This window comes from Hydra vulgaris, chromosome 07 (assembly GCF_038396675.1).
Source record: "Hydra vulgaris chromosome 07, alternate assembly HydraT2T_AEP".
Lineage (NCBI taxonomy): Eukaryota > Metazoa > Cnidaria > Hydrozoa > Anthoathecata > Hydridae > Hydra > Hydra vulgaris.
This window is the reverse complement of record NC_088926.1, coordinates 818,558-836,160: the sequence shown is the minus strand read 5'-3', so window position 1 is coordinate 836,160 and position 17,603 is coordinate 818,558. Positions and strand designations below refer to the sequence as shown.

The window sequence follows — 17,603 nt, the reverse complement described above, 5'->3', positions numbered from 1 at the left end:
TAAATCATTCAAAGAAAATCAAGATTCACAAAATCAGCTAGATGCCTATTTCAAAGCAAAGCCCCAGTCTTTCTACAGAGATGGAATTCGTCAGTTGGTCACAAAATGGCAAAAGGTCATAGATAGCCAAGGAAATTATTTTGATGACGAATGACTTCTTAATTTTCACTATATTTAATAAATAGTAATAAAAAAAAAACAAATTTTCTTTTGCACCAACCTAATACCAATTTTACTAAAATTTGTTTTAGTTTAAATTATTAGGCCCCACAGAACAAATGTTTTAATTGGCTGTGTATATTTTCAATTAAACTGTGTTTATTTTTATAATGAACTATAGTTAATCTAATCCTATTTCTAATTTCTCTTTTCTACAAATACTATAATGGGCACTGCTCTAAATAGCTAGTGTCTCTTGTACCATCTACTAATATTCATTCTCATGTTACTCGTCATTCAATCAAGTCTCATCCTTTTTATGTGACTGTTCCTAAGTGCTCCAAAAACTCTTATTCCTCTAGTTTTTTTCCTCAAACAACAGTTCTTTGGAATTTGCTTCCTTCATCTTGCTTTCCTGATTCATATAATTTGCAATCTTTTAAGTCTTCTGTCAATTGTTATTTTGCTTTACAATCTTCATCTTTTCTCTTCCAGTAACTTCCAACTCTAATAGTGGTTGCTTGCAACCTTGTTGGAAGAAAAAATGTTAAAAAAAAAAATTACCTTGATACCTTATGCTCTTACATGCTTAACCCCTCAATAATCCTACTTTTTTTTTTTTCTTCAACATCTTCAAAAGGCTGCAAGCAACCATTATTAGAGCTGGAAGGTACTGGAAAAGAAAAGATGAAGTTTATAGAGCAAGATAACGATTAACACACGGTTTAAAAGATTGCAAATTATATGCATCAGGAAAACAAGATGAAGGAAGCAAATTCCAAAGAATTGATGTTCAAAGATGGGTTTAAGAGCAGGTTAAACTATGTTTACAATGCCTTTTTGCACCTTGTCTAAAAGGGAAAGGGCATCATTGGAAGATCTGCCCCAGACATGGCAACAGTATTCCATACAAGGATGGATTTGAGATTTATAGAGATGCTGTAGTGGTGTAGTGGTAAAGCACTTGTAGTGGTAAAGCACTTGAAGTACATTTTATGGTTGAAAAAAAAGATGGCAGCTAAATTTACGGAGGATCTATTATTACAAGAAAGTAAAACTAAGAACAACAATAATGCAAATCAAGCAGAGACTATTAGTTATCTAAATGATTTTGAAAGCTTTTTACTAGATTTCGCCGAACCACAAGTAAACTTGAGAATGGAACACTCAAAAATCTTTATGAATGCCATAAACAACATCCATAAAAGAAAAAAAGAGCAGATACGGAAAGTATTTACAAAGAAGTATTAAAACATTTTGGAAATCGGCTTGAAAAATTACATGTAAGTGAGTTTCTTAATTTACTTGTATCAAAAAACCTTATAAGTTGCTCAATAAAAAATGGTAAGGAGTCATATAAAGTACTTATAGTTCCTGAAACAAAATTAGAACCTGATCTTTGTATAATTAATCACAAAAAAGTTAAAACCTTAGAATCTGAAATTAAAATTTTGAATTACGAATTGAAAAACTTAAAAAGCAGTGAAATTAGTCTTTCAATTTTAAAAGATGAAAATTTATTTCTAAAAGAGGAGTTATCGGAGTTGAGGAAAATTATTGCCATTTTAATCGATAAGCTAGAAGTCAAATCAACCGTGACTGATTTAAAATCAACTCAAAACTTAAAATTTTTAAACAATTTTGATTTTAATAGCCCATTAAACCAAAACTCAAATAATTCACCAAAAGCTGAAACCATTAATGTCTTCCGGCAACAAGAATGTAGTATTAAAATTATTGATAGTAAAAGTAAAGAGATTAAAGACCGTTTAAATAATGACTTAGCAGATGTTCGCCGTCAATTAAACATTAAATATTTAAATTTTAAAAAATATAATATTTCTGAACTAGCTGTATCCTCAAACTCAAACAATAATAAAACAATGCGTAATTCAATAAATAATTTTGAAAATGTAACAAATCAACTCGTCTCAGTCAGAAAAAATTATCAGTCAGACTTTTTAAAGTATAAAAATCTTTCATCAAATGGTGTTGTTTCGACTTCAAGTTCCCTTAGTACAAAAGCGGTTGGAAATGTAAAAAATACAAAAAATCAAATAAAAAAAGTAAACAATGACACTAAAATAATCAATCCTCGTAATAACCAAACAGATGAATATAAATGGCCAGTAGAAACGACGCTAATATATGGAGACTCTATTTTGATGGGGATTAACGAAAAAAAAATGCATAAGCTTGGAAAAGTAAAAGTAAGAGTATTTTGTAGTGCTACCATTGAAGATATGCATTATAACCTAGTTCCACTTTTGAAAAAAGAACCTTCAAATATTATCCTGCATGTTGGAACAAATAATTGTACAAATGATTCGTCTGAATCTGCTTCGGCAAAATTAAAAGATCTTGTTTCCTTCATTTCAAAATCTAACCCTTCATGTTCAATAATTTTATCTACACCAATTCGTCGTTTCGATAATGCTAAAGCTCAATTAACGTCGCTACACTTAGCCGAAAAATTAAAACTAACTAAATTTAATATTATTGATAACTCTAATTTGTCTAATGAACACCTTGGGCTACGTGGTCTTCACCTAAACACACGAGGATCAGGTAGACTTGCCATGAACTTTATTGCATATCTAAAGTCTATTTGATAGACATTCCCCTATAGATTCTTATCACCAATCTACCTTACCAAGTACTATTGAAGAATTTAGTCTAAATTCTGATTTGGATAATCTAAGGGCCAAATATCCCAAAAATATCAGTTTAGCATTTTTAAATATTAATTCAATTCGTAATAAATTTTCAGATATTGTTACCTATATAAATAAAACTGTTGATATACTTGTATTAGGTGAAACCAAGTTAGATGACTCTTTTCCAATAAATCAATTTTTATATCCAGGTTATAAAACGCCTTATTGGCTTGATATCTCTCAACATAGTGGAGGTCTTCTTGTATACATAAATGAAAATATCATTTCTAAAAGATTAGCTAAAAAGGATTTCCCCAGAGACATTCAAATTATCACTTTTGAAATTAAATTAAGAATGCGGAAATGGCTCATAATAGCTACTTATAAACCCCCAAATCAGAATTGTGACTATTTCCTCAATCACCTTAAAGGAGTGCTTGACTTTTATTTGCAATCATATCTTGATTTTATTCTAATAGGAGACTTTAATATACAACCTTCAGAAAAAAAAATGAAGGAGTTCCTTCAACTTTATCAATGTAGTAATTTAGTTAAACAACCGACTTGTTTTAAATTGGTCAATAACCCTTCCTGTATAGACCTTATCCTTACTAACAGAAAGCTGAGCTTCCAACATTCAAATACCTTTGGTACGGGTGTGAGTGATCATCACCATTTAATATACACCATGCTAAGATCCACTTTTTGTAAGTTACCACCTAAAAAAACTTATATATAGATCGTTCAAATATTTCTCAAGTGAGATTTTTGCAAAAATACTCCGTTTCAACTTAAAATCTTGTAATGATATTAGTACTTTTAATGAGATATTCAGCAATTTGCTTAATATTCATGCCCCTCTTAAATCAGAAATCCTAAGAGGTAACAATAAACCCTTTATAACTAAAGACTTATGAAAAGCAATTATGCTCCGCTCTTCATTATATAAAAAATTTTTAGTTGATAAATCAGATTTTTCAGCTCTAATGTACAAAAAACAAAGGAATTTGGTGGTTAAGCTTAACCGAAAAAATAAGAAGAAGTACTTTGAGCAAATCAATACACTTTCGACTTTAAATACATCTCTCTGGAAGCTAACTAAGCCTTTCTTTTCGGACAAATCTACAAATTCTAACGAGCGTATCACTTGGACTGAAAATGGCAACATTATCTCAGACAGTTCTTTGTTGACTAATATTTTTAATAAATATTTCATAAATGTTGCATTGCCATCAAGTATAGCTGACCATATTAAGTGGTCTTTTTCAACTTGCACTTCAGACCCAGTTGAGTCAGCTATAAAAAAGTATGTTGACCATCCTAGTATAAGAAACATTAAAAATAAATTCAAAATGAATACACATAATTTCAAGTTTCATTGTATTACTCCTGATGATATTACAAAAATTATAGGGTCTATGAATGAAAAAAAAAAAAACAAGTGGTGAAATACCAACTTTTATGTTAAAATCTTACTTAATATACTTTAGGGATAGTCTTACAGATTGTATCAATAATAGCATCTTAGATGGAACATTCCCGTCATTTCTAAAAATGGCAGATGTTTTTCCGTGTCTTAAAAAAAATGACCCAATAGATAAGGCTAACTATCGCCCTATAGGTATCCTACCCGCTCTCTCCAAAGTTTTTGAAATGATCATTTATGAACAGATTTTGTTATTTATGGAGCCAAAATTTGACAAACTTTTGTGTGGTTTTCGCAGAGGTTATAGTACTCAGCATACACTTATTTTTTTACTTAATAAGTGGCATGAATGCATTAACAATGGAGGTATTGTTGGAACATTATTAATGGATCTATCTAAAGCGTATGATTTCATTCCGCATGACCTACTTATTGCTAAATTAGAGGCGTATGGTTTCTCTAAAGAAAGTCTTAAATTTCTTATATCGTATATTAGTGGTCGTAAAGAAAGGGTAAGGATAGGACCTTCTGTTTCTAATTGGGTTGATATTTTGTCGGGAGTGCCTCAAGGTTCCATTCTTGGAACCATCCTCTTTAATATCTTTATAAATGATATTTTCTTCTTTATTAAAGATACTGAATTGTGCAACTTTGCAGATGATAATGCGCTGTATGCCTGTGATTACAGCTTAGAAAAGGTTATTTTTCGATTGCAAAAAGAAGCAACTAATACCATTGCCTGGTTTAAGTTTAACTTGATGGTTGCCAACCCTGATATATTCCAATTACTTTTAGTTGGTTTAAAAAACACAAAAAGTCAATACCTAAAAATAGGTAATATAACTGTTTTTGCCTCTGATAGGGTGAAACTACTTGGTGTTACAATTGATAAGAATCTAAATTTTGGAGAACACATTAAATACTTATGCAGTAAAGCTAATGGTAAATGTTTTGCTCTTTCACGCATAAGAAGTTTTTTATCCCGTAATAAAGCTACATTATTATTTAACGCCTTCATAATGTCAAATTTTTCTTATTGTCCCCTAATATGGATGTTTTGTTCTAATTACTATGACAACCTTATAAATAAAATTCATAAAAAAGCTCTTTGTATTGTCCATAAAAGGTTTGACTTATCTCTTGATGAATTGTTAAGTTTTGATAATAGTCCGAGGATCCACTTAAGAAATTTGCGCTTTCTTATGATAGAAGTTTTTAAATCAATTAATTGTCTAAATCCACAATTTATGAAGGATTTATTCAATGCAAAAAACCTTCCTTTTAAACTTCGTTGTAGCAAAAAAATGATTCTACCTTCAAATGGCTCCAAATATAAGGATACATGTTGTACTATATTTAGGGCCATCTCGTTATGGAGCACTCTAGATAACAAGACCATGTCCTCTAAAAGTTCTGAGGTGTTCAAAAAACATATTAAAAATTGGTATGCAAAAAATTGTTATTGTAAAATCTGTCGTTTTTAATTACTATTTTTATTTATCCTGACATTATAATACAATATTTACTCATTTTTCTGTAATGAAACGGTTGTAATTTGAATTTGAATTTGAATATTTTTAATGTTATTTGTAACTTATATTATAATTTTGTAAATTGTAGTTTGTTTTTTGTTTTTAAATACTTTCTAAAAGATTAATCAAAAATTGACTATATATATGTGGACATATATATAGTCAATTTATTTATTTATTTATTTTTTTTGATTTATTTATTATTAATTGTTTTTAATGATTTTCATGTGAGTGTGTATTGTCTATAATTGTTAAATGTGTTGATTTTAATTAGTTTATTATTGTTAAAACTATTGTAACCATCAACAAAAAATAAAGTTTTTAAATTAAATTAAATTAAATTGCTTCATAAGCGAGAGGTTTCAAGTTCGATCCCCACCACACCCCTGGTAGTATAGCGCTCAACTTGTTTCTCTGCACAGAGGTCTTGTTCATCAAGGTTTGTGTTTTGGAGTTATAGAGTTGAGAGAGGGTTATAACCACTATTAAGTAGCCTATGTTCTGTAGTGGCCTTCTCAGCCTTGAGGAGGTTAACAAAAAAAAAAAATAATAAAGAATAGTATCCATAGTAAGAAAGTGGCGAACACAATAAAGAGATGCAACCTTAGCAGATGCTAATTTTGCAATGGATTTGGTATATGTTTTCCAAGAAAGATCAGAAGTGAGAGTTAATCTTAGAAGACGAAGGGTAGATGACTCATTGAATACATTACTGTTCATAAATGTAGAAAGATCTAGATTATTGCGATAACGGTTAGTTAAAAAAATTGAATTTTATCTGAGTTTACCAGCCTCTGAAAGCCCCATGCACCCATACAAATGGGTGGCCAAAAATAGTTTTAAAGAAAGTAATAACTTTTATTTAATTTTTTTATCTTTATGTCATTTAAACTAACAGTTTATTAATTTATTTAATTCAAACACCTTATTATTTTATTATTATTGATTATAATTATTTGCTTATAATATAATTATTACTGAAATGATATTATTATTTATTATTAATTATATTGTTTTGTTGGAGCAAGTAACTTGTAAAGATAACCCATTACCCTCACAGACCTAATTAGTAAACTGTGTAGTAGGTCATAAATACCTAAGTGGACACTAGTACTTATACAAAAGGTTACAAACTTGTTTTAATTTTTAAAAAGAGAATATTTAAAAAACTTTCTTTAAAGTAATAATTTTAATTTATATTTATTTCACACATCAATGTTTTCATCTTACAAATAATCTTCATCAATAGCTTCTAAATCCTTCATTATTTCATCTTCTAAATTAATAATTTCTATTGGTTCCGATAGTTCTAAGTCTGAGGATTCTAGTTCTGTCAGTTTTATTGATTCCTTATTGTCCACCTCTAAAATTAAATAACTCTTTACTTTTTTTGGAAGTTTGAGTACAACTTTCTTTAACCGTCTAGATTCCAAGGAGATAAAACTAATAAGAGGATTGGATGATCTCATTGCACGGTTAAAATTGTCTTTAAAATTTGCTTGTCTTGAACATTTACGAGCATCTAGTTCACGATGTCGTCTGTAATATTTGTTTCGGCATTCAGATGTTTCCTTGGCTAAAACTTCCAAGGGAACTGGCGAGTTTATCATTATTTCTGCTCCATGTGCAAGAACTTTGTGAACTGTTGATGCCATTTTATACCAATCATACAGATCTAAATATCAACGGTATACTATTTTACAGTATAGCTCAAATAACTTTGGATTCAATGTTTGCTGACAACTTATTGCAATTAAGATATTTTTGAAAGGTTTAACAATTGTCTTATCAATCCAAATATTTCGCTTAGTTCCTTTGGGTAAGAGAACGCTTTTCTGCAAACATTTCCGTGGTAGATGTTTCTGCTCCACTAGCTGCAGGAAAATCAACTCAGAGATGTTTCCTTTTGAACATTAATTGCTGGATAAATTTCTTTTTGCTATCGTATACTGTCTTGAATTCTTTGGTTACTCTCCATTTTTTGAATTGGAGTTGGTATAAAATATGAAAAAGACACTCTGGAAATCTTATCCAAGCATGTAATGGAGATATCCCATAGATAAGTGTACCTTTTTTTGCTGTAAATCCACTTAAAAACTTCAAACAAGTTATTGCAGTTGGTGTAGCTTTGCGTTGATGATGTGTCTGTTATAATTGCTAAAACTTTTCCATCAATCATGCACAAAATAAAATTGAAATCAATAATAACAAACTTTCCATTAACCAATTCAATATTCACTGAATGCAAATCCAAAATTTCTCTTATACTCTTTTTAATTTACATTGACAATCTTCCAGATATTCTTACATCTAAGGTCGCATTGTTCGCTGATGATACTACCATTTATTCTTGTCATGATAAGAAGCCAACACTCTCTGATTGCTTGGAAGGGGCATTTGAGTTTGAAAAGGATCTCACTTCTGGAACAGCATGGGGCTCACAGTGGCTGGTGAACTTTAATTCAGATAAAACTCAATTTTTTTCAGCCAATCATTACCGCAATAATTTAGATCTTCCTATATTTATGAACGGTAATGTACTTGATAAGTCATCTACCCTTCATCTTCTAGGATTAACTCTTACTTCTGATCTTTCTTGGAAACCATGTATCAAAACCATTCTAAAATTTGCATCTGCTAAGGTTGCATCTCTTTATTGTGCTCGCCACTTTCTTACATTAAATTCTATTCTTTATCTCTATAAATCTCAAATCCTTCCTTGTATTGAATACTGTTGCCATATCTGGGGCAGATCTTCCAACGATGCCCTTTCTCTTTTAGATAAGGTGAATGGCGCATTGTAAACATAGTTGGACCTGCTCTTGCAGCCAACCTCCAACCATTATCACGTCATTGTAATGTTGCTTATCTTTCTATTTTCTTCAAATACTATAATGGGCACTACTCTAAAGAGCTAGCGCCTTTTGTGCCATCTACTAAAATTCATTCTTGTGTTACTTGTCATTCAATTGAATCTCATCTTTTTTCTGTGACTGATCCTAAGTGCTCCAAAAACTCTTATTCCTCTAGTTTTTTTCCTCGAACATGAGTTCTTTGGAATTTTCTTCCTTCATCTTGCTTTGCTGATTCATATAATTTGCAATCTTTTAAGTTGTCTGTTAATGGTTATCTTGCTCTCAATCTTCATCTTTTCTCTTCCAGTAACTTCCAACTCTAATAGTGGTTGCTTGCAGCCTTGTTAGAAGTGAAGATGTTAAAGAAAAAAGAAAAGTTTTTGCTTATGTCAGATTTGTATGAGTGTAGTTGGTTTAAAACAAAACAAAAACATTTTTCTGCTGTTAGCAAATTTGAGTCTCGATGGCAGAGTGCTTTAGTTCCTAATATTACAGTCTTTAAAACCTTAACTAGTTATTTAAGAATTAGGAACTCTGAATCTGATATTGTTATTGAAAAATACACTTGCATAAGAGCTATTTTAATACATTAGCTTGACAAAGCATTCAACCATATCAAATAATGAGTTCCAATATGTCTTGGAGTCTAATATAGGTTTAAGCTCATGTCCAAATTCTGATTTTACATGCTTCTGCAACATATCGCCATTTTTTAACAAGTTTTTTAAACAATTTTATTTTTATGCAAACTTTTTTTTTAACTTGAAAAGAACTTTTATAACAACAGCTTCTACCAAACTGTTTTCAAATTCGATGTAGCCCAGCTCTTCACCTTGATTAAGCACTGTCATCCTTACTGTCATCCTCACTATTGGTTAATTTCAAAATTATTGTTTTGGTCTAAAAATTCAGTTGGTTTTACATATAAGTACATCCTCTACTGCTAAATGGATTGCATGGGTATAGCAGATGTTTTAGTGGGTTAATTAAATGGCCAAATTTAATCATAACAGATTCACCATCTGTAGTTGTACTAACAATATTAAATTATTAAATTGCTTAAATTGTTACTAAATTGTTTTTAAGTATTTAATTATTTGAATTTGTTGACCATTATTACCATTAATAAATTGTTTGAATTTGCTTAACTTTTCACTTGCTATTTCAACAGCTTTTTCAGATGGCTCCCAACCATACATATTAGTCCAAGATGATGCTTCCATTTGTGTGCACATTAATGTTCATGTAACAACGCGTTTTAATTAAAGTCATCAACAGTTAAGACAAATCTGATATTGTTAGCTTTCATGTCTTTTAATTCAGTCGTTAATTGAGCCTTAATGTCTTTAGCATGATCCAGTAAAATATTTTTAAAGGATGTTACAGGTTTTGCATTGAGCAATTTCGTTTACTTTGCACTTTAAGCAATGCTCCCAAACTGGAGCATTGCTTTTAACTCTTGAATGCCATTTTAAAATTGTTTTTCTAAATTGCTGTTAAATATATGATGCTTAATTTTAAGTGCAACAGCTTAAACTTTGTGTAGGCAACATTATAAAGAGTAACTTTATGTAAAAATAACCGTGAACTAAATAGATCAGGATCTGGATCTCAAAAAAATGGTACAGAGGCTTTGGTATTGGGTTCCGGACCTTGGATCCGACTATGCTCCGATTTTAGTAACAGTTGAATTGATACCCAGTTTACTTTATTAATTGGTACCCAGTTTTTTGTATTGAATGGTACCCAGTTTTCTGTAATATTAAACAAAAATTAAAGTTAAAATAATGATTGAACGATTTTTAATATAAAAATTATTTTAACTTAAATTTTAATTCATGACAATTATTTAGTGTAAGTGTTTAACTTGGAGAAATTTTATAGTTTTACTTACAGTTGTTAATCTTTTAAGTTACCAAATATCAAAATGTTACTCAAGTTTTTAATAATTAAAAAAAAATTGGTTGATCTGCTGGTTTTTTCAGATGTAGAATTATAAACTTGTATTATGTATGTTTGTAAATGGCTACATGTGGTGGACCATAATGTAATATTAAATTTTACATTTGCAGCCTTTTAATGCTAATTTACTCTTCCTTCTCAAGGATTAAGACCTTGTACAATATAGGTTTAAATACAATCATATACATATTTTTTTTTATAAGTAAGAAATAGTTCCTTTTTGCTTTTCTTTAACAACAATAGTGTAAAGTCTTCCCAAGGATTAAGACCTTTTAACTTTGGATTATGACCTTTTAAATTTTAATAAAGGTTAAATATAATCATATACAGATAAGTGTTTTTAAGTAAAAAATATTTTTTCGCTGCTTTTTCTTTGCCTCTACAGCAATAGGGTAATGCAAAAAATTTTAAAGAATGTTTAAAAGAAACTAGTGTAACTACTGTATGTTGTTTTCATATTCACTCTGAAATTCTTGTTGAGGCTGTGTTTGTGGTTGCAGTTGTAAACAACTAAACTTGTTATAGTATTGAAAAACTTCGAAATTAGTTATTTAATATAAATTAAAAGAATGGGATTTTAATTATTAACAACAAAACATTATTAAATATTAAAATAAAATATTTATTTTACAAGCTCAATGTTAATTTAACAAATAATCTATTACTATTTTTTTACAATGGTCATACTGAGAAATAAGTGATTTAAATAGAATAGTGTGAGAAAAAACTTAAATTTTATGTGTTTTTATTAATATTATTTTAGGTGAGTGTGATTTTTTACTAATGGGATTGTATATGAATGTCACACAAAGTATTGTTAAAGATATGACTTTTGAAATGGTTTTTATGTTTCAAAAAATATATAATAATGGTTTTGGAGTTGTACCCAGAGTTATTGAATTAGATTTTGGTGATGGAACATTGAGAAACATATCAGATCAAGAATTAACAGAAAATCAATATTATTTAAATTATTCAACTATTCATAGGTTTTATTATCTTTTATATTTATTCATAGGTTTTATTATCTTTTGTATTTATTCATAAGTTTCATTACCTTTGACATTTATTCATAGGTTTTATTATATTTTTATTATGTTTGTTCTTATTTCATGTAAGTAATTTGGAATGAAATATTTTACATGATTTTGTTTTTCTTTTTAGCTATAATGAATGTGGAAAATACAAAATTAGCTACACTGTTAAACCTTGTAATGCTTCTCTCCATTTTAATTACTCTGAAAATAATTTTATAAATATGACTGCATTTTGCACTATGTCACCTTTTACAATTGCAACAAATCCTGCTTCAGATTCATTTCCATACTTTGTGTTGCCTCTGAAACAAGAAATATCATTAGCAATAAGTCAGAGTACAGGTTCTTACCTTACTTATACAGTTAATTGGGGAGATAATGCACTTGATATTAGTGATCAATCAAGCAGTAAAAATCCCATTCCATTCTCATTTTCGCACACATATGAAGGTGTTAGCTCCTACGTTATTGTTGTGGAGGCCAAGAATGCGTTGGAAGCAATAAGCAATAAAATATTTATTCAGATTCAAAATTGTTCTTTTCCACAAATTGTTTTTCATTATGGAACAGTAAAAAACCAATTGCAAGTTTTCTACAATACTACTAAAGATTTTCCAGCATATATAAAAAAAGTAGATAATCTTTGTAATTCAACAAATATTAGTTTTGATTGGCTTATAAATGGTGAAAATATAAAAATTAAATCACATGGAGTTTTGACTGACAATAAAATAGTATATTCTATTGAAAATAATTTAGATTATGGTTCTTATACTTTGTCATTGTTTTTTACATATAATAAACTTACCACTGTTTATATTTCTTACTTCATAGTTGTTGGTTTGCCTTTTTACATTGAAATAGAAAATGGTGAATTTCATACTGTTGCTTACAAGGAATTGGTGGGCAATGAATGGTATCATAGAATACTTACACTTAGTGCACTTGTAAGCATTGATACAAACCCTCCTAAATTAGAATATGAAACAGTAGTATACAATTGGAGATGCAAACTTGCAAGTAATTTATCATTTGCTCAAGGTAGTTTAATGGCTCATAAAAGTGTAAACTCAAGTTCCATTTTTTGTTTTAATCAATCATGGGTAGATTTAGAATTGTTTGGTCCAGAAATTGTATTGAACACAGATAAGTTCTTAGAGGGAGTTACTTATCAGTTCCAAGTTGTTGGTACACTTCTTGTTGGAAAATATTTACAGTTTGACTCTTTTATCCAAGAAATTTTTTTCAGTCCTGGTGATTTACCCAAAGGAAAGATAATGTATATATTAATTTAATATTTTACTTCACTCTTTTTTGCTTATTCTTTAGAAAATGAAAATTTAATGAAATAATAAAATAAATGAGGAATAGGGAAAATAGTTGCTGCTTCAACCCGAACCTGATGTAGTGACATGCTCTCCTTAGATATCAGTTGATGAATGTACTATAGCACAGCTCCCTATTTCAGTATGATATTGATTGCTATCTAAGTGTGCTATACTATTTGTGTATAAAAAGATAAAAGCATACTTAGATTGTCATTCTGACGTCTGATGTCATACTTTTTTTAGGGAGGTGTGAGTGCTTGAATCATGCAATGAGTTATATTGGGAGAATATGTAAGGAGGTTACTGCTACATTAACTGCAGGTTTGGAATGCACAGTGGGACAAAACCGTGTTTTTTGTGCCAAAAAACACGGTTTTGTCCCTCCATATAAATTTCGGTATGCTAATCATCTAAAATCTTTTAACATTAATAAATATAAAAATGATACCGAGTTGTCTAAAGAAATTTGGGACATAAAAGACAAAATGTTTAAACTCTTAATTAAATGGAAAATTGTAGAATGTTGCAATCCTTATAACACTTTGTCAAAAATTTGCAATCTTTGCTTATACGAAAAATTCCTTATTTTAACATATAAAGGTGATAACTTGTTATATAAACGAAATGAGTTGATTTCAAAATGCAGACGCAAGAATAAACTTCTCTTATCTTTTTTTGACACCGGTGATTAGCTAATATTTTGACTTTTCTTTGGTTGCCATCAAGTATGTTTTAACAACGTAAAGATCCCACTACACAGTATTTTGTAATTTTTAGCAGTTTTTTTGTTTTTGAATTTGTGTTCAATGGCTGATGATTGCCGCATAGGCATGAAACTTAAAGTACCATAGAAAAAGTTGTTATTTTTTGTTAATATATATGTATATATATATATATATATATATATATATATATATATATATATATATATATATATATATATATATATATATATATATATATATATATATATATATATATTTATATATATATATATATATATATATATATATATATATATATATTGATTTATTTTTGTATATACTTATAGTTGCATAACAAATTGTGGTAAAAAGTTGAATATAAGAGATCATTTGATTTATATGTTTACGTGCATGAACTGTGATGAAAACCTGTAAGTTTTTTATTTTCAAAGTAATAAATTAAAAAAATTGTTGTTTTAAAGTAATAAACCTTTTTGAAAAAAGTTTGAGAAAGTTCAATTTTATTTTATTTTAATGCAAAATACAGTCAAAAATTTTTTATAACAATAAATATTGTTACTATCAATATAATTGTTGCATAATCTTTTTGATTTCATTATGGCGCAGTGGTCTTCCTGGTAGTGGTGCAGTGGTCTTCCTGGTAGTAATGTAGAGTTATATATGTACTTTTATTTTAATATATTTTATTCAAAGTTAAGTCGATTAAGGCCTAGGTCAAATTTAATAAAGTCAAATTAAATTTGAATAAATATAATTAAGAAGATAATTATATGTTGATATATACAGACAAGTATGTATAATGTAAATATAGAAAAAAGGCTAATTAGTATAAAAAAAAAATATATATGCAGCGGTGGCCATAAATTAAAGACCGCATTTTTTAGTTGGTTTCTTAATCTTTAAATTAAAATTAAGAAGATTTTAATTGACTTTAAATTTTTTTTAATATCTTGTTAATTAAAACAAACGGATTAAAGTGGTATAACTTTTTTAATCTAATTCTAATTAAATAGCGTTTAACTTATTAAAAAACTGATGAGTACTTATAAATCTTCTTTAAATAAATTGGACAAAATTTAAAGACCACTTTCATATCTTTAATTTGCACTTATTAAAAATGTTATTTTATATCCATTATTTTTTTTAACTGTCTTAATTGCTTACTACGTTGGCTATAAAATAAAATGTTGAAACCTGAGTTTCGATATCCAATAAACATTTATTTTTTGAATTGCAGTAAGGATATAAAAATATTGCAAAAATGCATGCAAAGATCGAAGAAAAAGACAGATACGCGGCTCTTGTATTAAAAGAAGAAGGCTATAGCATCAGACAAATAGCAGAAAAGCTCGGAAGGTCTCACTCTTGCATTATTAACATAATTCAACGATACAAAGTGACCTGGTCAATTAATGATTGTCATAAGACTGGGCGCAATAAAATTTCAAATGACTGTGATGTTCGCTAGTTAGTGAGATTAATGAAAGAAAACAGACAAGCATCATCTACAGACTTGTCTACAAAATGGACACTGTCAAATGGTCTGAAAGCAAGCCCTAGAACTGTGTAAAGGGTCCTCCACAATTTAAATTATTTATGGCGTGCTGCTGCAAAAAAACCACGCTTAAATAAAAAACAAAAATTTGCCAGGAAAGAGTGGTGCAAACTACATAAAAATTAGTCAACAGATTAGTGGAGCCGTGTGGTCTTTAGTGATGAAATGAACGTTGAGGTAGACAACAGAAAAGGTTGCGTAATGTTGCATAGACTTCCAAGTAAACGGTTCGATGAATCATGCATTTTGAAACGAACAAAACAAGGCAGTGGTTCAATAGGCATTTGGGCCTGTATGAGTGCCTGTGGAGTTGGCGTTTTTCATATATTCGATGGTAAACAAATGGTAACTCAACAAAGAAAGGTACATCGAAATTTTGGAAAATTCGCTTATTCCTAGCATTGATTTATGGCAGTTGCAAGATGGATTTATTTTCCAGCAAGATAATGCGCTGTGTCATAAAGCGCATGTTGTTAGCGATTGGTTCAATTCTAATAAAATTCAAGTGCTTCCATGGCCTGCCAATAGTCCAGACTTGAATCCAATAGAGAATTTATGGTCGTGGCTTGATCACAAGCTTGGTAAAGAACAAATTTACAATTTGGAAGATTTGAAATCTTCTATCTCTCATCATTTGAAAAATGTGCCTGATGAAGTAATCAAAACTTTAATAAATTCAATGCCAGAACGAGTACAAGAGTGCTTGAAAACAAATGGAGGAACAACGCGTTTCTAAATTATTTTTTTATTGCTTTTTGAAATATTTTTGAAACTGGTCTTAAAATTTTGTCCAATTTTTTTTCCCATTTATATTTTTTACTAGTCAGTTTTTTAATCTTTTAACATTATTTTGTAAAAAAATTATAAATTCTTTTATAATAAATATAAAATATAATAAAAATTCTTTCTAAAATCGTTTTTCTTTTTTTGATACCTTTTTCCAAAATAAAATTATACTAAGGTTAAAAATAAATTTTGAAAAAAAAAAGAGTGGTCTTTAATTTTTGGCCACTGCTATATATATATATATATATATATATATATATATATATATATATATATATATATATATATATATATATATATATATATATATATATACATATATATATATATATATATATATATATATATATATATATATATATATATATATATATACATATATATATATATATATATATATATATATATATATATATATATATATATATATATATATATATATATATGTATGTATATGTATAGTATTTAAATATAGATAACACATATGAAAAAATTATGTAATAAATAAATATATATAGCGAAATAAATAAATTTTATTTGATGAACTTTTGAGTTTTTAAAAATATTTACATTTTTTTATGTATAAATATTTTTAGATTGACATATTCTTGGCAAATATTAACTGACGATAATCAATGGCCTGAAGAGCTACTTCAAGAAAATTCAACAACAACAGGGTTCAAAGGTGGCACTCTTGTAATAAATGTAGAAACTTTAGTGGCATCTAAAAATTACACATTTTTGTTAACTGTTAGTTATGTTGGATCATCTTATAATGCTTTGTTTAAAATAAAAAAGGAAACTTCATCATTACCTGTTCCAGGAAGCTGTTTTATTAGGTAATGTTAGACAATGAAGGTTGAAGACAAGTACTGGTGCTTGTGATTTGTATACAAGCATCAGTACTCAATATTCAATGTTACCTAATTCAGAAGCTGTTTTATTTGGTAATGTTGGACCAAAAAGTTTTTTTTCTTTGTTCTAGTGTCCTTTAAGTGTAACTTTTATAGTTAGGTATTGTTAACATGTGCTGTCTTAAACCCAAATTAATATTAGTGTAAAATATTTAACATATTTGAATGAGGTTACTGTCAAACATTTTAAAAAGATGATATGATGTTAGATGCTATGTTGAGTACAATGGGTATGAAAAGTATGGGCCTGAGAGCATAACTTTGCTGTCTTAAATGACTCCAGCTTCAACAGGTTGCCACTTTGTAGTAATGCTTTTTTGAAAACTTGCTGAAATCTTTTTTTTGAAAGCTTAACAAATTTAAAAGCTTTAGCCTTGTCAAAGAGTGCTGAAATTAGATTTGCCTTGTATTTTTAGCCAGATGCCAGTTATCTAAAACGTATGCAATTGCATCTTTTTACTGTAGAAAGTCATATATAAATGGAGTGAGTATCGGCAATTATGAATGAGAAACTGCTCTTTCCTTTGTTTTATAAATCTAAAACGTTAATACCATTGGTTGGAAGTTTTATTAGATGCTTGGGTTAGGTATTTTAGCTATAAGTTTTATATTGGCCAGTTTTTATTAAAAATTTTTATTTTCTGCCACAAACACTGGTTAAAAAAAT

At 28.7% G+C, this 17,603-nt stretch overlaps 1 protein-coding gene across 3 annotated transcripts in view; it reads left to right on the top strand.

Moving 5' to 3' along the window:
• LOC101238762 (uncharacterized) overlaps positions 1–17,603 on the top strand; it is a 161,455-nt gene that overhangs the window by 55,509 nt on the left and 88,343 nt on the right. For all 3 annotated transcript variants that reach the window (XM_065800743.1, XM_065800744.1, XM_065800745.1), the window contains 4 exons: positions 11,355–11,580; positions 11,756–12,907; positions 14,008–14,091; positions 16,619–16,861. In XM_065800743.1, coding sequence (XP_065656815.1) covers positions 11,355–11,580; positions 11,756–12,907; positions 14,008–14,091; positions 16,619–16,861 — 1,705 coding nt within the window. The remainder of the gene's footprint in view (positions 1–11,354; positions 11,581–11,755; positions 12,908–14,007; positions 14,092–16,618; positions 16,862–17,603) is intronic.